The sequence below is a fragment of the Dipodomys ordii genome, unplaced genomic scaffold, assembly GCF_000151885.1.
Source record: "Dipodomys ordii isolate 6190 unplaced genomic scaffold, Dord_2.0 Scaffold43, whole genome shotgun sequence".
NCBI lineage: Eukaryota > Metazoa > Chordata > Mammalia > Rodentia > Heteromyidae > Dipodomys > Dipodomys ordii.
In genome coordinates, this window is record NW_012267259.1 from 8,521,935 (window position 1) to 8,545,503 (window position 23,569).

The following is a 23,569-nucleotide window of genomic DNA, read 5'->3' on the forward strand; positions in this document are numbered from 1 at the left end:
TGGTTCGAAATCCCCACAGTCAGTCTAACCTAAAGGTTCTGAGAGCATTTTGGCATCAGCACTGTTTTATACTAAGAAAAATATTTGATCCTAATACTGCAACCAGCCACCACACCCCTCCCCCCGCCCCCGCAGAAAAAAACAAAAACAAAAACCTGGGTTCTGATGGATCATGCTTATAATTCTCACCTGGATGATCAAAGTTTAAAGTCAACCTGGGCAGAAGTCTGAGAGACTCATCTAATTAACTAGCAAATGCTGGGCTAGAAATGTGGCTAAAATGGTAGAACACCATCAGTGAGCAAGAAAGATGAGCAAGTAAGGCCCTGAGATGAAATCCTAGAACCATCCAACTAATTAAACTAACTAAGCAGTTGAAACATTCCCAGGGACATTTATGTGGCTTAAATTTAAGATATAGGGCTAGCAAGGTGGGTTAGTAGTAGAGTGCTTGCCTCACATGCATGAAGCTCTGGGTTCGATTCCTTAGTACCACATACACAGAAAGGCTACAACTGGCGCTATGGCTCAAGTAGTAGAGTGCTAGCCTTGAGCAAAAGAAGCTTAGGGACAGTGCCCAAGCCCAGAGTTCAAGCCCCAGGACTGGCAAAAAAAACCAAAAAAACCTAAAAACTAAGATATACTTACCATATTAAAATTAAAAGAAAAAATTAAAAACATATTAATTCATAACATTAAAAATAAATTCATGCCCTCTGTACATCTCCTTTATAATAACAATTTAAAAGTAAATTCATTATGCACTAGCACAAATAGCTTATTTATGAAAAATAACTATAGTATAGCAAAATATTGTGAGTGGTATTGCTTGACAGTTTTTCAGATTCTCTTTTGTATGAAGCTTAATAGAAGAATGGTGGGTTTATATCTATTTCTGCACTTGACATTTTAGTTAAAGCAAATCTGGCCTCACACAGAAATATAGAAAGAAAATGCAGGGGAGCTGGGAAGGTGGCTCAGTGGAAGAGCGCTTGCCTTGCATGCTTGAGGCTCTGGGTTCGATTCCTCAGCACCCATAAGCAAAAAAAAGCCGGAAGTGGCACTGTGGCTCAAGTGGTAGAGCACTAGCCTTGAGCTGAAGAGCTGAGGGGCAGCGCCCAGAATCAGAGTTCAGGCCCACAACCGGGCCCCCCCCAAAAAAAGAAAAGAAAATGCAGGGCTAGGAAGATGGCTCAGTGGTAGAGTGCTTGCTACATAAGCAGAAAAGGCTGGAAATGGTGCTATGGCTCAAGTGGTAGAGCGCTAGCTTTGAGCTGAAGAGCTGAGGGACAGTGCCCAGGCCTAGAGTTCAAGTCCCACGACCAACAAGAAAGAAAGAAAGAGAGGAGAGGGAGAGAGAGAGAGAGAGAGAGAGAGAGAGAAGCCTTAGTTAAGAAAAGGGACTGAATAATAGTTGGAAATTTTAGATTTCATCACCAGCAACTGATACTTTTAGTTCTCCTAAGTGCCAGGCTTACTTTGCTCACCTTGGGGAAAGTATCTCCCAAATACACAAGGCCGGATAACCATCATTTGCCCATTGGTCTTTTAAGTAAAACTGACTCTGTAAGAAAAGCAGCCAGTTCTGCTTGAAAGAATAATAATTCCTCACCTCAAGGAATTCCAGTCTAGAGTGTGCCTTGCATAGTTCTCCTGTTCAGTCACAGGTATAAAAGGGACCTCTATTGAGTTACCAAGATTTAGTAAATGAGCCACTTTTCCTGGTGTGTCATTGGCATTTTTAAGTAAAACTCATTGTTTTTAACTGTATGGCAGTGAAGAATTCTGTGATAGTTAATACAGTGTGAGACTGCTGTTTTGATTCACATAAGGACTCAATCCCCCCACCCCCCACTGCTAATTGCCATCAGTACATCTGTCAACACAGTAAATCAGGAAAATCATGTTTGGAGGTTGTGTGTGTGTGTGTGTGTGTGTGTGTGTGTGTGTGTGTGTACATCTGTCAACACAGTAAATAAGGAAATTCATGTTTGGAGGTTGTGTGTGTGTGTGAGAGTGTGTGTGTGTTGTGTGTGTGTGTGTGTGTGTGTGTGTGTGTGTGTGTGTTCCAGTACTGAGGCTTAACCCAGGTCCTCAAGTGCCCCCTTGGCTTTTCTGCTTCTGGCTGGCTAGCACTCTACCAAATGAGGCCCACTTCTACTTCCAGCTTTTTGCTGGTTAATTGGAGATAAGAGTCTGACAGATTTCTCTGCCTAGGCTGGCTTCAAACCAAGAGTCTCAAATCTCATTCTCTTGAACTGTTAGAATTTTAGGTATGAGCCACCAGCACCCAGTTATATCTGAGTACTTTTTATGACAATGCTTTTGACCTAATACATCTTCCCAAAAGGCCTAAAGGAACCACCAGAGGTCCATGGAACACAGAGAACCTCTGACTGAAGCTACTAGCCAAGAAGAGCTGGAACAATAGCACTTCCCACAGCCCAGCACAGGCTGGTGGGCCTTGGAGGAAGGAGGGGCCTTCACCTGAAGGAGGGCTATATAGCTCCACGTGACCATTCATGCACCCTCTGAGGCAGATGACTTAATCTACGGTTTTCAAAGGGAAAAGAAGTGTATGTCAAGGATCCTTCCCCCAGGGTCTTCATCCCTGCAGCCAGGGACGCCAATGTGAGGAGGCTACTGAAGCCTCCAATGGCTGTGAACTGTCCCAGCTTGCCTTTCCATGCGGCAGGGAGGGGAAGAGGATGCCAGAAATAACTACATGCTCACATTTGTGTCCTTTTCTGCTTCATAGCACCAGGTTAAGATCATAACACTTTCCTGGGCTTAGTGTCTATTTTTATCACCTGCCTGCCTGACCTTAATGGCATTATTTAGAAAAATTGAAGAAATAGGAGAAGCTTTGGTGATTTTTGTTTTTGTGCTGGCAGTCCAACCCAGGGTATCAGGCATGCTAAGCACCATGCACCACAAGGCTGTATCAAGACTCTGAGTTTTCTGGGGTTTTTTGCAAACCCCAATAGGTCTGTTTACCATTTAAATGAAAGAATTTAAAAAAAAGAAAACAAAAGAACAAAATTTCTCGATCGTATTTCCTACAAGCACTAGATACATTTCAAGACAAGTAGGTCCTTTATATATTTACCAGCTTATCCAGTAATTTATTCAATGATGGTTGACCCATACATTTGAAAATGACAGGAACCTCAGAGTATGCCTAGGCCTATTTGCCTGTCTTGTACTTTGATCCTGCCACTGTTCTCTTTTATATTGCCAAGGCTGGCTGCTGAAAGCTGCAACTCCTTGGTTTTCATGGCCTCCAACTTCCAGTTGAGTTTGACCAAAGAAATGGAGGAGATTAGAAGGTGGGAAGAATGGAAAAGCCAGGTCCAGGTGGCCTTCCCAGGGAATAAGTGTACACCTTTGGCAGCCCAAATTTGCATAGAACACTCATCAGGGCTCAGCCTTTAGCCTCTGACCTGTGACGGAGAATGCTAGTCATTCTTCTCTCTTGGTCTCTATATCCTAGGAGATTATACCTATCTTCTGATGATAATCTCTGGGTGATCTCCCTATTAACTGCTTGGCTCAATCATTTGTGTAATTCTGTACTACATCCTTGAAAAGAGTCTTTGTCTTCCTAATGGATACAGACATGATGTATTTTTTTAACTGATGTTGGGTCTGAAGCAGAGAAAAATGTGACTTGTTACCCAGCTAAAAATATGTTAAGAAATGATCAGGATTGTGTTGGCCATTCTATAGAAGAGGAAGATGTTCCTTTCAGAGGCCTTTTCATCAAGAGCTTCCAACACAACAATGGTAGTAAAATAGCTACAATATAGGACCGTATCTGCCAAGTACCATTAAAAACCATGGCAATTATAGAGACTGTGGATGGAGGGCAAGACAGGGCGGGAAGTTTCTTGGGGAACTTAGCACCTGAAGCCTGTGTAGGACATACATGGAATGATTTGAGCAAGAAAAGTGATCTGCACCTGGGGTGGGGAAGGCACTGGGCAGAAGGAAGAGCCAAAAAAAAAAAAAAGTAGGAGTTAGGCAAACTCCAGGACCTCAGTTTCCCTGTCTGTTGTCTTGGAGTATGAAGAATGTCCCTTTTCATTGCCAAGTATCCTGGTTAAACAGTAAGTCTTCATACTCCAAGACAACAGACAGGGAAACTGAGGCTGACCCAGGTGAACCAGGAGGTATGGTCATGGGCTGGGAGGTGGCAGAACCCAGGCAGGGAAATGTTTCTCAACCCATACTGAGGGGGTTAGAAGAAGTCAGGCTCTAGTTCACTGCAAAGTAGAATGGAAGATGATTTGGAAGGCGTTCCCTACCATTTACACTGTGGACCAAGGGTGAGGAGGGAAGGCTATTGGTCTCCATTTCTGTGGCTTTGATTGAGCAGGAAGACTCCATTATGCCACATTAACAACTATATATTCCTGGCACCTGGCATAGGATTTATGAAGGTTAGCAAGACGTTAGTTTGGACTAACATCCTGCCCTGGAGATCTGTTAACATTGCTGAGACAGGCTTTCAGGTGTTAAATAGGGTACTGTGTGTGGTTTGCAAACTTGAGTGTCATCAAACCCTAAAAGGCAAACTGAGGCAGTGAGTGCTCGTGGTGGTTAGGAGGGAAGAGGTCAGGGTGGCCTGGATCTCCAGGGAACCAGGCCAGCAGGAAACTTGAACCCAGCAGGGAAGGATTAAACTTTGGCTAAGGGGGAGGAGGGCATTCCAGGCGGATGTAATGGAGCTGGAATAAGCAGGTCAGGTGGGGGGGGGTCAGTAAAGCAGTGGGCTGGTATAGGAGTTCAGAAGGTAGAGCTAGGGTGGAGGAAGAGGACCTGTGGGCTGGAGAGGTGGGTTGCCAGGAGCTTCTGAGCGGAAGGCACCAAGAAAGGCTCAGAACATCACACGAAAGTGAGCTGACAGGCTGGCTTACTTTGCTTCTTCACCTGTGTGTAATCTTCTGCACAGCTTGTGAGTCCAATGTGGCATCATGGTTAAGGGACAGATAAGCAGCCAGTGTGACTAGAGTCTAACCCCGCTTAGCAAAACCAAACCAAAACAAACAAACAAAAAACCCTCAAAGTATTTAGAAACAATCTCACCATCAGCACCTAATAGACAATCAACTTAGGTTGGTCTCAAGGAGCATTGTGAAGACACAAAACCTCTAGTCTGTGATTCCAGGCTAGAAAAGACCCAGAAGCGGAGAACTGGATTGGGAAGGCTATGTCACAGCAAGTGGTCCCAAAGTGTGGTAACATAACCATCCCTAGCCAAGGGCCCAGCCTGCTTTAGAAAAGCCAGGTAGCATCTTTCTGAAGGACAGACTGCTGGTTCATCAAGATGTCAGCAAGCCTCTAACCAGACTGCAGTACTCCTACTCTGCTTCCCTTCCCAGCCAGTCTGCTCCCAACCCTGGAGCCTGACTTCTATCCCCTTCCACATCCAGTGGGACAGCAACCCCTGTCACACACAGCCAACACTTGATTGCTTCTGGCCACCTTGTCCAGGACCCTCCTGGCCAGAGCTACCAACATTTTATCTAAATTCCTGTGTCACTGCTTGAGGGTCTGCTCATTTCTCTGTAGATATGGCAAGACTCTCACATTCAATATGAAGCCAGAAGATATCATGACTCTGCCTAGTGTGTCCCCTTCTCATTCAAAGCAACCTCCAAGTCCTGATCCAGTTCCCTGACTGACAACATCTCTCCTTCTTCTCACCCCTTGAGCTCAGCTACTTCCAGACTTCTTCCCTTACCAAGTAATCCTCAATCCTCACCTTTTTTCTTGATGGTACTGGGGGGGGGGGTCTTACGTTTTGCTAGGCAACCATTTCAGATCCTCCCTGTTTTTTGCTGTTAATTTTTGCTACAGTCTTGCTTTCTGATGAGCATGCGTTTGGACTAGATCCACTTACTAGAGGCTTCTTGTCATTGGGAGGCCAGCCATGCACCACAGTATGTGGCTTCTCTTGGTTGAGATGGAGTCTCATGGACATTTCTGCCTTGGCTGACCTGGCACCATGATCTTCCCATTCTCAACCTCCCATGTAGCTTGGGTGATGAGAATGTACCGCTTTGCCTAGCTATGGGTTGAGAAACAGTCTTGTGAACTTTTCTGCCTGATTGGCCACAAACTATGATCTTCCTGTTTTCAGCCTCCCACGTACCTTGAATTCCAGCTGAGAGCCACTAGACCCTCACTTCTGAACAAAGACCTGTGACTACTCCTTTTGAATTAGGAGACTTGGTTGATAGATGAGCAGCAGTGAGCCATGTAATAACCCTGGGGGTTCTGGAAAGCTTAGTACTTGTGTTACAACTCTAGCTTGCTTAGCCCCTGATCAGGTATGTTACTTTGAATGATCTCTGTTATTTTCTTGATCTCTGTGGACCTTGAGTGTTCAACCTGTAAGTGCAACTACTAGACAAGACCAATTGGATTTGACCAACAAAAAACTATTTCTTTGGGGAGGGGGGGATATCTGAGCATCAGTATGTATTTGAGCTCCTAGGCCTAGAGTGAGCTAAATCTTAGATCTGGGCTTCTTGTACTTAACCATGCATATGAGTCACCTGGGATCTCGTTAAAGTGCTTGGATTGTCCGAGGTTCTGCCACTGTAACAAGCTCCCAGGGGAAGCTGATGCAGACAGCCACAAATTAAGCAGAAAAGGCAGAGGCCCTTCCAACCCTGTGATAGCAATGAGCCGAGGAAAGGCGAGAGTCCTCTTATTAAAGACTCAGCTGTCACTTGACTTGCTGCCCAGTGTAGGCTGAGTTCCCAGGCAGTATCTGCAAGTTACCTCTCAGGCAACTGGCTGTTGGGTTCCTTTTCGCTTTTAGAAACAAAAATAGGCCGAGGAGGGAAGGAGCTAAATCAGAGGGAAGAACTGTCTCAAAATCTGGCTCACCAGATGCAGGAGATCCCAAATTCTATCCCCAGGGCTGCCAATAAATAAATTGCTGGCCCTGAGATCTGCTGTCAGGAAAAAAAAAACTGTCACAATTTAATTTCCTCTCTCTCCCTGCTGCTCTGTCCATAGGCCTGTGGTGACTGTCTTTGTCTTCTTAAGAGACACCTCATTGTGCCTCTGCCACACTGTCATCCTTAATGTCCATTGGGCAAGCAGAAATTGGCCAGCCAAGGGAAGGGCAGGAGGGTGTGATGCGGCAAGAGGGAAGCTCTCTGTCGGGAAGCTAATTAGGGATCCCCTAGCCACCACCTCTAACTACAGGAAAACCTCTTCCTGCTGGGACAGCAGCCCAGCAAATAGAGGTTGACAAGGACAAAAGGTATTACCACAAATGACCAGAAGCTCAGACACTCTGCAGCTCAAATGATGACATGAGCAGCCAACATGGTGCCCTCCTCCCACATCAACAGCGGGAAGCCTTTAAATGCCTTTGAAAAGCCCTTGAACAGCAGCGCTCAGGTGGCTGCCCACCTGGTTCTTTCCCTCCCCTCAGGCACGGCTCTGAAGAATGGAACAACAGCACTGGATTCCTCTGTAACTCACTCCACAAATCTTTCCAGAATGCTAGCTAAGAGACAGATACTGATCTTAGTGCCGCAGGTCTAAGACTCAGACCCAGCCCCTCCTCTCCCATTCCATATGCGTTCCATGTCAATTGGCAAAGACCCACAATAAACAAAGGTAGAGATTAAAACACAGCATGACTAGGAACATTACCTGTGTCTATCAACAGGTGAAAAGAATAACCAAGTTTAGTAGATCCAAGTACTGAAATACCAAACCACAAATGAACTGTAAAAGGAATGAATTATCAATGTACCAAGCAACATAGATGATATTCCTATAATTATGTAGAGAAGAAGAAACACAGTCTATGGTCTCACTGATAGAAAATTCTAGCAAATATAAGGCTATTGGCACTGAAAGTAGATCTATATTTAGATGCCACCTGAAGAGGACAGGAAAGATGGGATTTTTTTTTGGGGGGGGGAGATCTGGTCATGGGTCTGAACTTTGGGCCTGGGCGCTGTCCCTCAGCTCTTCAGCTCAAGGCTGGTGCTCTACCACTTGAGCCACAGCACCACTTCCGGCTTTTTTCTTTTTGCTTATGTGGTGCTGAGGAATTGAACCCAGGGCCTCATGCATGCAAGGCAAGCGCTCTACCACTGAGCCACCTTCCCAGCCCGAAAGATGGGATTATTAAGGGACATGAGATTGTATTTTTCCTTCTAGGGTATAAACTTGGGATCTCACATTTGTTACGGCTCTATCTACCACTAAGCCCCTTGCAAGAACTTTTTCTTTTGTTTTTCAGATAAGGTCTGGGCTGACTTCAAACCACAATTCTATTATCTCAGGCTCTTGAGCAGCTGGGATTATAGATGTGCACCACTACAGTCTATGAGAAGTCTTTTGAGGATACTAGATGTATTTGTAATCTTATTTGCTGTGAGGATTCCATTGGATATAAACATGTGTTGATGCTTATCAAGCTGAATACTTTAAATATAATGTGGTCTATTACATGGTAACATACCCATGCATATCTATAGTGTACACAACATGTATATCTCACTTAACGTCATGATATGGGTTAAGTAAAATAGCAAGCAAGCCAGGGAAGGTAGGGGATGCTGGGGACAGGCAACCCTACTTTAGATGGCTAGCCAGAGACTCTGTGAATTAGTGATATTGTACAGAAGCCTGAAGCATGTGAGAGAGCCAGCCCTGGGGAGAGTGCATCCATGGAAAGCATGTGATTAGACCTGATTTGCATCTCTGAATTTGTACTGGTTCAGAACTGAGTTCATGCCTCAAGTTTTGAATGACATGATTGTCTGGAGACCTATATGTCATCTATCTTTGAATCTGTCCTGCCACATCCATATCCCTGGCCTATACCTGCCTTCTTTACACCTGCAGAAGGAAGTCATACCTCACCTTCTCTAGAGTCAGTCCTAAGATTCCCATCAAGAATACAGAGATGTATTTTGACTCCATCTTCTCTAAAACACTTCCACCAAGTATCCTGATTCCAGTTTCATACTGTCATGTCCAAGAATGACTGAATGTATCTACCAATACACAGTGGAACTCAGGATAAAGAGTTATTTATTAGCCCTTGATAAAACACTGGGCACTGTGTAAAAAGCCTTCCTTAACTGTGATACCTCAGCCAATCTTCACCCAAGCCTACAAGGTAGATACTAATAGTGTTTTCAGCTGATAGGTAGGAAAATGGAAGCAGGCAGAGGTTAAGTAGCCTGCCCTAGTAAGACATAGGGCCAAGACCTGAAAACCTAGGCAGTCTGATTCAGAACTGAACCCTGGAAGCATCCACATCTGACTCCACAGAGCATTGCAAATCTCTAATTCTGAACCAATGGGCCCCCGTCCAATTCCTGTGCCTTCCATGTTTGGGAAATTCATCTGCTGTAGCTGTAACCTCCAATGCAATGGTATCTGGGGATGAGATTTGGGGGAAGCGATTGGGTTCAAATGGTAGTAGCCTCATGACAGGCCAGTGCCCTTACAAGCAGCTCTCATTTCTCCCAACCCCCCTTCTTCCCCAGTAAGAAGGTGGCTTCTGCAAACCAGGATAGAGACCCTCACCAGAATCTGACCATATTGCACCCTGGCTTGATCTAGGACTTCCCACCATCCAGAATGGTAAGGAATACAGTTTTGCTGTTCAGGACATTCAGTCTAAAGGGCTTTGTTAGGGCAGCCCAAGCTAACTGAGACAGATGGAATCAGGGCACCCAAATCCTAACCCCTCTCACAGGATGAGATCTGGAGAGGGTTCAGTGCGGGCCTTTGCTTCCATGTGAATGAGAGTCTAGCTGAGGCACTGTGTCGGACTGCTATTTTAAGAGCTGTGGTACAGGAGGTACAGGACTGACTGGTATAGGACTAACCAGTGTTGTAAGATGTGGAGACAAGAGAACCAGAGCTGTGGCAAAGCCCTTCCTGTCAACTCACAGGCCTGATTTGGTCCAGTGCCATCCACCCGGTCAAGTGCCTGGACAGGTGTCAGCCAAAGACTCTTGAGTGCTAGAATGCTGTGGCCTCTGTGTCAGGGAGATGCCCCGTCTTTTCAGTTCTCAAAAGCATCTGATTGTGACTGAGATTCCAGAGGACCAGCAACTTCCCCAGTGCTCCTGGGCTGCTCTCAGGCTCCAGAAGATGTCCACGAAAGGGATATTTTGAGAGATAGTCAATATGTGTCTAATCTCAGTGATGGGTACACTGCTCCTTGGATGCCCCAAGGTCACAGGAAGGAGCTCTTAAAACAGTCAGTCCATTACCTGCTCTGAGCAGGGTTTGCCCTGAACGGTGAGCACCACTGTGGAAGCAGCCACCAAACCCCTGTCCGAAAGAAAAGGTAAGTGTCCCACGCCTGCCCTCCCACCACACTTTTCTGAGACACGCATTAACGAGGTCACAACTGGACTGTGGTTCCGGAAGGGACTAAACGGGCATTTCTCGTCAGACTCTCAGAACCCGTCCAAGAAGGGCTCTGGGGTCATGTGAGTAATTGCCACCATGCACGCCTGTTGAGTACATTCATGAAGAATGGCATAAAAGCCCGCCACAGCTCTGTGCTGGGAACACAGAGACCTTCCAGGTGCCGGAAAGTTCGCCTAGTCATCCTTAAGACTTGTTACACCTACTTAAGCTCACAGAACATGAACTCCACAGAATGCTTTCCAGACTTGGATGAAGAGCATCGCTGCTTAGCCAAGACATAGCAAGATTCAGTCAGTCATCTTTATTTTCACCCAATGAGTCCTTAAGCAAATACGTTAATTACATTTAACTTCCCAGGAAGGAGAGCAGAGAGGGAAAAATGTTGCCACTCTCAGAATCTGGCTTACCTCCAAACTGTCTTATTTTAATCAAGTCCAAATTATTATTATTATTTTAAATAAGCTCAAGTTCCAGGCTGGCCTCAAACTCACTATGTAGCCTAGACTGGCCTCAAACTCATAATCTTCCTGCCTTGACCTCCTAAGTGCTAAGATCATAGGTATGCACCACCCACTTGACAACTCCAGAATTATAGTTTGATGCGTCACACATATTTAAATCGAAACAGGTAATTTAACAGCTGCTTTTGTGGAGAAACACACTCCTTCCTTGGACCCATGAATCAGTTAAAAGCAGGACCCAAGCCAGGCACCCCACCCTTTATTTGTTCCAAGTCTGCGCTATTCCTTTCTGCAGTCACCTTGGGTTCCAGGAAAGAGAGAAAAGTGAGGCAATGCCTTTTTAATCATTGTGTGACAAAGGCACAACCTGCCCCCAAAAAGAAAAGTGAACAGTTCAACACGACCACCTGCCAAACAATAGTGACACGCCTTGTTCCTTCTCAGCTCAAGTGATAAAATGCTAACAACTTCTCCAGAAGCCCCTCCAAAGAAGAAGATTAAAGTAATGATCCATCAGGCCAACCTGGGTCTGGAAATGTTCAACCTTATGCATGCCTCTCTCCTTCTACTCCTAGTTCTTTGTTTAAACCTGTAGCTCATGTCTATATCCCAAACATGGCTGAATCTGGGCTGAAGTTCCCTGTCTTCCCATGGCATGTGTGCCATGTAATAAGTCATACTCTGACCTTCCCCATATCTCTTTATTTGGCACATGGGTGCAACTGGGTGTACTTAACATGTAGAAGTCCAGAAGTTCGGGCTCATTTTGGGGGCTAGTTTCAAATTTACTATTGTTATTTTTCCTATTACTATTACAGAGTTCTTCTAAATTCTTTGGATGTGTTGACTGAAATTCCACAACAACCCTAGAAAGCAGATACTATAGCTATCCCCCCTTACAGATGAGGAAATTCAGGTACAGAGAGATCAAATAACTTGCCTAGGATGACAGAGTTTATGGTCTGGGATTTAAATCCAGATCAACCCTGGCTTCAGATTCTTCTCTCAATGTGGAGAAGACACTGTGTCTTTGTCAGTGAAGTTGATGATGACAATTGTGCCATTAGCAAGATCTGTGCTTTGAGCTATTTTTTTCCCAGGAATGGGGATATCTTGAGCCACAGATCATCATCTACCCAGCCTTGGCCACAGTTACCAACTCAGGATTTTCAGATGCCTGGCAGAAGGGTCATATAGACAGAATGATCCAGTAGAGAAGGCTAGATAAAGCCTCAGGCATAGAAAATAACCAACTCTTACACCAGAATAGCTTAAGGAAAGTGACACTATGCCCTAAAACTCCTAGTCTCCTGGCCACCCGGATGTATGGAATAATCCAGCAGATTGAGACATTTCAACTGTCATAAACACCATTTATAGTTGCTAGTATAAACCTGTGAGAAAAAAGCAGCTTAAGCCTTGTGACTAGGCTATACACGCCTAAAAAATAACCACTTCTATTTATCTGTCTGCTTTCCCTAATGCACTGTGAGATCATTTAAAGGATATTAAGTGCTCTTATTGCTTGCTAAAAAAAATGACTGGACTAAGAATGAATAAAATCATTCCACAGGCACACACACGGTAGTAGGGAGGGTGATCTAAAAGATCCAATAGATGTCCAATAGATGGAATGGAGATTATTAAAAAATGTGGACCCTTAATTCTCCCATCTATGTGCCCCTTGCTGCTGTGGTTTGCTCCTCCCTTCTTTAAGAGGTGGAGTCTACTTTCCTGCCTGTGGCTTGTTTTGACCAAGGGAAGTGGCAGCTTGGTGCTGAGGAGGCCTCCAGAGGCCCTGCAGCTTCCTTACCATGGCATACCACGCAAGACTGCCAGCCCCCCTCCCCGGAGGAGAACAGCCCAGTGGGAGAGGAGCTGGGGTGGCCCAGCCAACCGCAACCTCAGCTGCCACTGGTGAAGCCATTTTGGAGCTTCCAGCCCAACCAATCCTCCAGTGCCACTTGATACAAATGGCACTGAATGAGCATAAGTGAACTACCGGGAGGTGGTGGAGCCTTCCAGAGGTGAGGTCTGATGAGAGGTCTTTAGGTTATTAGGGATCATGCCCTTAAAGTGGGTTGTGGGAACCCAGACCTCTCTTTGGCGATGGGGCAAATAGTTCTGCTCCAGCATGTGCTCCCACCAGGATGGGCTGCTCACCTTAGAGCCATAAGTAAAGAGGACCGGGCGCTCATGGGCTACAACTTCCAAAACTGTCAGTCCAGAAAACCTTCTCTCATTGTAAATTGGTTGGCTCAGACATTTGTTATACTGATGCACAGTACCCAATCTGAGACAGTTAGGAGATATTCTTTGCCCTTGACCTGTCGATTCCTCCCAGGTGACCCAGGGAGCCAGCTCTATGCTATGAAATCATGCGGCCAGCCTGTGTGAAGGTAGGCAAAGAACAGTACTTTTCTTACTGGACTGCTCAAATATACCAGGTGTGAGTGACCTAGGACAGCTGAAATAAACTCCCACAAACTGAATGGCAAAAAACAAAAACAAAAACAAAACAATAGAAATCTGGTCCTTTCTGTACCTGGAGGCTATAAGTCCATGTTCTCTTGGAAAGCTCTAGTGAAGAAACTTTCCTTGTCCTTCCTGGTTATTGCCGGCCGTCATTGGCATTTCTTGGTTTACAGCTGCTTTACTTTAACTTCTACCTCCGTCTTTGCTGGCTGCGGGGAGATATAGGCAGATATACCCTCCGTGTATGTCTCTTGCTTCTCTGTGTCCTGGGATTAAGGCCCAGGCCCAGTGCAAATTCAACTAATTCTTCCTGTAAGGATCCTATTTTTATACAAGATCACACTCTGAGGTTCCAGGTGGATGTGGACTTGAGGGGCTACTACTCCTGTATACTCGCTCCATGAGCACACTAGTGTATAGTGACCCTGCAGTTCTCCTGGCCATTGTCCTCACTCAGACTCTGAGGGTCTTGTGCACACCAGGGATCTACTTTGCTTCTCTCTGACCAGATGCTCACAGACGAGGGGGGCCCTCCTCCTTACACAACACTTGTAATCTGTGCTCTCTTTCAGCACAACGGAAGTGACTGTGATCTTCAAAAAGGCCACCTGGCTGCCGAGTAGGGTCTTCTTCTCTAGGTATGGGTTCCAGGACAGATTTGTATCTGTTGCTTTGCTGTCTTTCTTTAAATTGTGTCCATAAGAGCCTACTTGTTGTCACACTCACGTCAGTACTACATGATTGCATCACGATGTAGGAAACATCTCTGCATTTTCCTCCCCTCCTCCCAACTCCCACATCTTTTGAATTTTTTTTAAAATTCTTTTTCAAGCCACACGACAGACCCCAATGTTATATGATTGATGTTTCCCTCCCTTCTAGAAGTTTCTAGGCTTTCCCTCTCTCCTTCCTCCTGAGTCCCCTTGTCCAATGGACACATGTGGATCACAGCAGCATTGTATGGCTCAGCTAAGAGTGGTCTGAGGAGGAGGACACAAGGAGGATGGGGAAGAGGGCCATTGGGCACAGGAAAGAGGGGAAAGAAAAAGTTGGTAAATACAGCAGCAGACTCTTCACCTTGAAGAAGAATGGCAGATCACATTTGTTAGATCCCAAATGCCCTCCAGAAACAGACTCAGAAGCATCCAGAAATCAAAGAGCTCAGAGTTAATGACCCAAAGTCCCAGTCAGATACAAGTGCTTTTCTTAGAGCCAAGAGCAAATCCACTGGTTGACAGTGTGTTGATAGTGGAAGGACAATGTGAGACTAACATTATAACTAACACCTTAGCTTGGTGTCTTTGAAAGGCATTTGCATAACACGTTCCTAGTCAGATGACAAGCTCTGGACACTGTGTCCAGCTACTGACTGAAATGAGGTTTTGAGGACTTTTTGCCTGGCTGTCGTTGATCCTCTTGAACTCTGTTGCTAAGATTATAGGTGTGAGCCTTCTGCCAAGGGGCTCTTTTGTTGGACAGATAAACAACATGGTTAGCTATTTGGTCAAAGTCACATAATAAGAAAATGGGACAGCTGCAATTCAAATCCAAGTCTTATTATTCTCAGACCCAGGGCTATGGGGACATGTTTACATCTGCCACTCACCTTTATACCATGTTCTGCAGGGCTACTAGCTCCTCAGAATCACACAAAGGCACTATGGCCAATGCAGTACTATTGGGGATCAAGGGCACAGACTCCCTACACAGCTTCAACCAGAAAAGTTTTCATTTTCTCTACCTATTAATATCCTAATTTCATCTAAACAAATAGTTCCTGGAAGAATGAAAAAAATCCCATTATTCTGGACCACAACTGCTTCCTAAAATGAAGCACTACGTATGGTTTCTAGTCTTAATTCCATCACCAGTTTTCAGTGAGATCAGGCCAGTCATTTCTCCTTCCTCCTTATGCATGGAAAGCTAAATGACTGTGCTGAGATCCTACCATGCTTTCTTTTTTCTTTTTCTTATTTTTTTTGTCAGTCATGGGGCCTGAACTCTGGGCCTGGGCACTGTCCCTCAACTCTTCAGCTCAAGGATAGCGCTCTACCACTTGAACCACAGCACCACTCCCGGCTTTTTCAGCTTATGTGGTGCTGAGGAATCGAACCCAGGGCCTCATGCATGCATGGCAACACTCTACCACTGAGCCGCCTTCCCAGCCCCTTACAATGCTTTCTTAATTCTCCAGAGAAAATAGCATTAAGTGAAAGGCTCATTTAATATAGGAAAATGGCTAGACTGCTTGAATAAAACTCTAGATTAAGCTTAACTCCACTAATGGCAGCAAGTTACAGAAATGTAATTAGTCGCTGCGTTTAGCAATTGGAATTGTTCCTCAATATCCAAGGGAGATTGTTCCAGGACATTATCTCATTCCCACAGATGCTAGTCTCTTACATAAAATGGTGTGTATATATAACCTACACTCATCCTTCCTTATACTTTGGATCATTTCTAGATTATCTTCAACTCCAAATACAGCGTGAATGCTATGTAAATAGTTGTTACATGGAATTGTTTGGGGGATAAAAGCAAGGAAAAAAGCCTATACATGTTTAATACAGATGTAATTTATTTGTTTGAATATTTTCCATTCACAGTTAGTTGAATCTATAGGCATGAACCCAAGGAACAAACGTGGCCCCTGGTTGATACTTTGACTAATGGCTACCAATAGCTCATTTAAAACTAGGCCTTCAGAAGCAAACATGAGCCAGCACAGTAACCAGACCATGACAGAATACAGGATGTTACTAAACAATCCACAGAAGCAAAGTCACTTACCAAGAGAGTTGTAGCAAATGAATATATTGATCCTCAAAAAACTCATAGCTGGAAATGATACCACATTCCTCTATGGCTTGACCATTCTTATACCAAGTTACCTCCGGCTTGGGCTGGCCTGATGACAAGGGGGAAAATTATTATTACTGTAAGTAGTTTTAGAAGAAAAAGTCATAACGCTATGAACAAGAATGGACAATGAGTAATAGGAGTGAGCACAGAGGATGGAAAGCTTCCTCTCCTTGGTACAAGTGATTGAATAAGGCTACAGACATGTTATATGCCTCCATTGGCACTGTGCTAGAAATAAGGGAAGGAGGGTGCAAAATGGGAAGTACTATCCCCAGTCATAAGAGCTATTAAGAAAAATTGCTCAATAGACAAAGATATGAATGGTGTCTTTTCTCAATGTCATATGAGGACAAAGTCCCATCCAGTAAAGCTCTTAGGGGACATACATTGTTTCACTCAGTGGTTATTACTGACTAACACTGCTAGATTCAGCAGAGGCAGATATTAACTTGTAGCTTTTTAATCTAAGCACAGATGTAAGTTTCCATTCAGCAGAAATGATAATGTCCTAAGGACATTAAACACACAGCTGCATTTTATCCTAACATTATTAACTCACCAGAGTTGAATGAAGCCTTTGAAACATTAATTTCATATTATTCACTTTACTTTTTTGAAAAATTATACTTCAACAGTGCTCAAAGTCCACTGTGCATTATAGTACAAGAAGAGAAGAACAAAGTGGATTAGAAGAATAAAACTGCTATTTTTTTTCCTGAAGAGGAAGGAGTTGGGCATGGATTCTTTGCAGGTGGGGATAATGCATACATAAATGATGTTGTCACAGAAATTGGCCTGTGCTTTCCTCAGAGGGTTTCATACCTCCTGGTGATCAAGTCTGATGTTAGGCTAAGTGTGCTTTAAAAAATAAACCAGGAATGTCACCCTCCTGGGGCTTTTCCCTCTCTTGTCTTCAGGATATCCCAAGGATATCCATGTCACTGAGAATGTACCACATAGCCATGAAGGAAAGTCCAGTATTTGAAAACAATCCACTACTCTGCATATTCATCTGTTTTGTCTTATTTATTTAGTTATTTATTTTGGTCAGTCATGGGGCTTGAACTCAGGGCCTGGGCACTGGTGTCTTATTTATTATATTCTCCAGAGATCATACAGATGAGTAAGAATACCCTATATTCTTTCTTCTTTCTTTTTTCTTCCTTCCTTCCTTCTTTCTATCTTTTTTCTTTCTTCCTTCCTTCCTTCCTTCCTTTCTTTTTCCTCTTTCTGTCTTCCTTCCATTCTCACTTTCTCTTTCTCCCTTTTACTTTCTCTCTCTCTTTCTCCTCTTCTTCCTCCTTCTCCTCTTTTTTCTGTTCCGCTTTTGAGGCAGGGTCTCACTTTACAGTCTGAGCTGACTTCAAACAGCTTTCTCCCGCTACCTCCTAGGTGCTGAGATTGCAAATAGGTATCACAGCACAATAGCCATGAACACTTTATTCTAAGACCATAGCAAGGGGCAAGCATAAAGAGGCCAGGAAGGTAACAGAAGTGAGAGAAGCCTGTGCCCTGTGTGGGATCTGAGGATACTGAGAGCCTCCCTTCCTCTCTGAGCAGTGCCATCACTGTGCTTTCTGGCAGCTGTGGGTTGTTCCTCCTTGCCTCCTCCTTCAAGTGGGTGCCTGAACAGCTGCCCTGAATGCTAAGAGCCAAAAGGCCTATGTGCAAGACAAGCAGGGGCTTGCCTGGGTCTCTGACAGGCAAATGATGAAACCTCCCAAAATGAGCTTCCTTGAATTATCACAAAGCTTACTGAATAGAATTCATTTTTGCCCTGCATCTCCCAGTTTTGTTAGGCTCTTGTTTAGGGTTTATCTAATTGTTCCTTTTGAGTGCATGCATACTTTTGAAGTATATATACTGTGTATGAGCTGGGCGCAGGTGGCTCAAGTCTGTAATCTAGCTCCTTAGCTACTCAGGAGGCTAAAATCTGAGGATTGCAGTTCAAAGCCAGCCCAACTAGGAAAATCTGTGACACTCCAGTTAAGCACCAACAGGGTCAGAAGTAGAGTTGGTGTCTTAAGTGGTAGAGTTCTAGCCTTGAGCAACACAGCTCAGGAACAATGCTCAACCTCTGAGTTCAGGCCTCAAGAATGGTAGGAAAAACAACAACAAAACCCTGTGTATGGGAGGTGGTCCAGGGAAAGCTCCCCCCACAGCCCTCTGTTTATTCACACTGATCAGGACTGAATGATTTCCTCCAGTTTCCTAATGGCTTCATGGGTATTTCCCTTTAGGCCTAAATCATCAGTGAGAAATGAGAAGTGGTATTTTGTATCTTGTGGGTGGTTCTCTTTTCTCCCTTTTGTGCTGGAAATCTCAACTGAAAATCCTCCCTTCCTTACCTTTTAAGTTGTTTTCGTGGTAGTAGGGATGGAACTCAGGGGCCTTGAGCTTGCTGGGCAACTGCTCTCCCACTTGAATGATACCCCAGTCTAAATCCTCTCTTTAAGATTTTTTTTAACTTATTCATTTTATCTAAAGATGCTGTGGATGGAAACACAGGGCTTTGAGCATGTTAGGCAAGCCCTCTACCACTGAATTACACCCTCTCCTCTTCATGTTTCTTCACCCTCTGTGAGTCACATATTGACAGCCACTTGAACATTTCAGAACAATCTGACAAATGTGTGCAGTGACCTGAAGCCAAGTTTGGGTCCTGTCTGAACTCATGGAGACTCTTGAAAGATGCAGGTCAACCCGTGTCTCTCTACCTATCTAAATGACATCGTGAGCACAAAGGAAGCAAACTTTGCTGAGCACATGGTTGGCGACTCCCTCATCCAGACTGAAGACATGGTTTTCTTACAACTTCTGTTAGGAAAAGGCAGCCATTTCCAAGGTGGACACTTCTCTCTCTAGATTTAGGAAAGGAGAATAAAGGAGAAAAAAGATTTCTATTTCCCTTATGTTCCTAAGGGTAGATACAGAATTTAAGAAACAAAAAAGAACAACTTACCAGAGACAGGATACTAGTTCTTTGTTGAATTGCTGCCTCTAATTTTCTTTGAATGGGCAAGCAAATAATTACGTTTGCCACTGGCGATACCAATCAAATCCGACTAATTCTCCAATCTAGGAGTTCCTATCCTTGGCTTTTCCTGAACTAAACACCCTTTGCCTCAGTTTTAACCTGTTCACTTACTAGCAAGCAATAGGAAGTGAACTTAGCTAACTGGGCACATCAGTTAAAGGGTAACAGAAGAGCTCACAGTAGACTTTCTGAAGTAAAGTGACTCACACTATTCCTTGGGGGCCACAGGAAGTAGAGAGTGGATTGTGTGAGAAATTAACCAGCGTGGGAGTTACCTAACCAAGAACTACAGCATGAAATGAGGATGATCAGTGTCCAAGAAGTCATTATTTCATTACGTCTTTATAAGCCAAGAAACCTGGTCTGTAGAAAGGTGCTGGGGAGTAGGGTAGGGGGGTTGGGGGGGGATAGCTCCTCTAGAAATGGTTACCAGCTATGATGCAGCGAAGGACAGCATCAGACCTCTCCAGGACCTTTTGGGAAAGCAATGTGGATAAAAAACACAGCTTATGCCTCTGGGGCCTGTCCGAGTCTGTCATCCTTTCATGCCACGTGATCTGAAACAGAAAAGTGTTCAACATCACCATGTCTTCTGTGATTGAGCTGGCTTCCCCAGGAATTCCGGGAACCACATGGTATGGCTACACTAAGACTCAGAGAGGTTCATCAGCTGAAGATCACACAGCCCAAACTGGCTGCCACCCTGAGGCTGCCTTCACAACCGTGCGATGGGATTCCTTTAGCACATAGGGGCTGGCAGAGGTGCGCAGGGACAGCAGATCTGAGGCAGGTCTGAGAAGACAGGCTCCCTTCCCACTCACTCTACCTACTGAGACAGATTAGCCACGCTTATACTCTTTGCCACCCTGAGCTTGAGCACCACATCTGGCTGAATCCAGAATGGATCATCCCACTTCCCTTTGCAGCCCTCAGAGAGAAGAAAGAACCACACTGTGGTCAGCAAGAATAGAGAAGAGGCGGGTAGAAACTATAACATGAATGTGGGGATGCTGGGGGGCCCCCAAAAGAAGCTTGAACTAAGCTAATTGCAGGAGAAGCTGATCTAAAGGACACAAGTGTGCTGCAGGAGGGGAAGGCCCATTCCATGTGGCTTTGGCAACACCTGCTTAACATTTACACCCATCCCTACCTCTTTCCGCTTACTTCTCCAGGTTGTCTGATACTCAGAGAGACTGTAGCCAAGGGCAGTTAGGTTTCACCAACACCGAAACGTCTTCTGATGAGGATGCTGGTGGCTCATGCGTTCAATCCCAGCTACTCAGGGGGTGGAGAGTGGGAGGCCTGAAGTCCAAAGCCTGCTGAGGAAGAAAAGTGTGTAAATTCCATCTCAATCAACAGCCGGCACAGTGGCACTTTCCTGTCATCCCATTTACAATGGAAAGCACAGATAGGAAGATAATGGTCCCACCTGGCCCAGACAGAACACAAGACCCCATCTCAAACACAACCAGAGCAATCATTTCAACCGTAGAGTACCTGCCCAGCAAAACAGTAGAGTTTTAACAGTAGAGTACCTGTCTAGCAAAAATATAAAGTGCTGACTTCAACTCCTGGTTCTAAACACAAACAAACAACTATGATGATCATGAATGCGTAGTGGTAGAGGGGTGGACGATGTTTAAGGCCCTTCACCTTAGCAGCTGGCTTCAGCCACCTGATTTACTGGGCCTACTTCAAGAGGAAAAGGAATTATTCCTTGTTCAAGTAGGGTGAGGAATTTTATGATGGTGACAACAAAAGTACAGGGTCAGGTCCTTCTAGACTGGGTGCAAAGACCCTGACCTGGAGTCCTAGGCCAGCTCTTACTAGTGGACACTACACTTGGAACATTCTGCTCACAAATACTAGAACATTCTGCCAATAATGAACGCCGGACAGTGCCCCTTGAAGGCCTCCTATATTGCTGCTAAAGTTCAAAATGATTCCTTCCTCTTACCATCAGGTTTAGCACAAGGTAAGGTCTTGGAAACAAAATGCATTCCCAAATCACCTCCCTCAGCATGGCATCCCCACCCTCTCTGATAAGGTCGTACTAGATTTAAGAGAACTCACTACCTTCCCTCCTCAGGGCATGCGCAAAAAGAACCCTGTGCTTAGACCCGGGGCTTAACTGACTCACCTGATGGGTAACCAAGACTGCAAAGTTCAAGAATTTACAGGTTAGCATGAAAAAGCAACAAAAGTGCTGGGGTATGCATGGACTCTTGGGCTGGAAGAGAAATTAGATGAGAGAAGTTTGAAGACAAGATTGACAAGCCCAAGGGGGGGGGGAGAGGGAGGGAGGGAAGGAGAGAGAGAGACAGAGACAGAGAGAAGGTTTCACAGAATTTTGTTTTATAGTTGTGAACTGGGGCCTTTTGATATTCATTAAGAAAGGCTTGAATTGGATTTCCAATTATTTATTGTTCCCGAATTTCTATAGAGCCTGGATCACATGGGGCCTCTGATTAAAGCATACCCATTCTATTTAAGAGTTGGCTGAGCCGGGCGCAGTGGCTCATGACTATAATCCTAGCTACTCTGGAGGCTGAGATTCTGAGGATCATTGTTCAAAGCCAGCCCCAGGCAGGGAAGTCCGTGAGACTCTTATCTCCAATAAAACCACCAGAAAACCAAAAGTGGTCCTGTGGCTCAAGTGGTAGAGCGCTTGCCTTGAGCTGAAGAGCTGAAGGACAGTACCCAGGCCCAGAGTTCAAGTCCCACAACAGCAACAACAAAAGGAGTTGGCTGAGCTCTTTGTAATGTGGATGGCAAATTAGTTACACAGAATTGGAAGCAAATTCTTCTATGACATCAAGGATAGGTGCCTCCATTCCCGATTATCTTACAAACATGTTTGGTAGCTGAGGAATTTGTTTCAATTGATATAAAAGCCTGGATTTAGTAACTATTACAAGTGTTCCTCTGTATCAAAAGGGTATGCTGCTCCAGTCATTCACACGAAATAACATCATACCTATGCACATCCTCTGTCATGCTTTAAATCATTTCTAGATTACTTTTTTAATAACATTTGGCAGAATGCAAAGTAACGTAAACAGTTGTTAGACAATTTTCTGAGTGAAGTGCATGAGGCTCATTGCGATACTTGTGGGAAATGTCAACTCCTATAGTTTGTTGACTCCGCTGGTATCTTTCTCATGTCTCTTTTTAAAAAAAACAGCTCTTGGGGCTGGGAAGGTGGCTCAGTGATAGAGCGCTTGCCTTGCATGCCTGAGGCCCTGGGTTCGATTCCTCAGCACCACATAAGCAAAAAGAAAAAAGCCGGAAGTGGTGCTGTGGCTCAAGTGGTAGAATGCTAGCCTTGAGCTGAAGAGCTGAGAGACAGCGCCCAGGCCCAGAGTTCAGGCCCCACAACCAGACCCCCCCAAAAAAATAATAAATAAATAAAAATAAAAAACACCTCTACAGAGACAATTCATATACCATACAATTCGTCTGCTTAGGAAAGTCTACAGCACAATGGCTTCCATTGTAATTGGGGTCTGCAACCATCACTGTAGTAAATTTTAGAATTTCTCACTATTTTTGTGTGCTAACCCTGGGGTTTGAACTCAGGGCCTGGGTGCTGACCTTGAGCTTTTTTGCTCAAAGCTACTGCTCTACCACTAGAGCCACAACTCCACTTCTGACTTGTTGCTTAATTAGAGATAAGAGTCTCAGGGACTTTCCTGCCCATGCTGGCTTCAAACAATGATTCTCAGGTCTCTGTCTTCTGAGTAGTAGGATTACAGATGTGAGCCACTGAGGTCTGGCTTCTCATTACTTTTTTTAAAAAGCAGCCCTGTATCTCCCTAGTTCCCCATTTCCATACCCTATCCCAACACATACACAACCCTAGGTTACCACTAGTCTGTTTTCTGTGTCTGTAGATTTGTCTCTTCTGGACATTTCATATGAATAGTCTCTTTTACTTGGCATAATGCTGTTAAGGGTCATCCATGAACCGTATAACTGCCCCTAGTGCCACCCTGGGTAGCGTATGGAGGAGGGGAAGGTACAGACTTCCTTCCAGTGATTAGCAGGGAGAAGGGGTGAGAGAGGGAACAGACAACTCCTATTTGGAACCTAGGACAGTAGCAGTGCCCTTCACCAAAAATGCAGAGTCAGTGGGGAAAAAGGTCAATTGTCTTCAAAATGCACTGGTGGTTTATGCCTTTAATCCTATTAACTCAGGAGGTCAAGGTCTGAATTAAAGTTCAAAGCCAGCCCAGGCAGGAAATTCATCTCCAGAAAAGTCAGAATTAGAGCTGTAGCTTACATGGTAGAGTGTTAATCT

The 23,569-nt window shown here is 44.7% G+C and overlaps 1 protein-coding gene across 1 annotated transcript in view; it reads right to left on the bottom strand.

Moving 5' to 3' along the window:
• Alpk2 (alpha-kinase 2) overlaps positions 1-19,808 on the bottom strand; it is a 99,871-nt gene extending 80,063 nt beyond the window's left edge. Inside the window, exons 1-2 of the mRNA XM_013018893.1 lie at positions 19,700-19,808; positions 16,161-16,278 (exon numbers count right to left, since the gene is read on the bottom strand). Of these exons, the coding sequence (XP_012874347.1) occupies positions 16,161-16,278; positions 19,700-19,808 (227 nt within the window). The remainder of the gene's footprint in view (positions 1-16,160; positions 16,279-19,699) is intronic.
• Between the last annotated feature and the right edge of the window lie 3,761 nt (positions 19,809-23,569).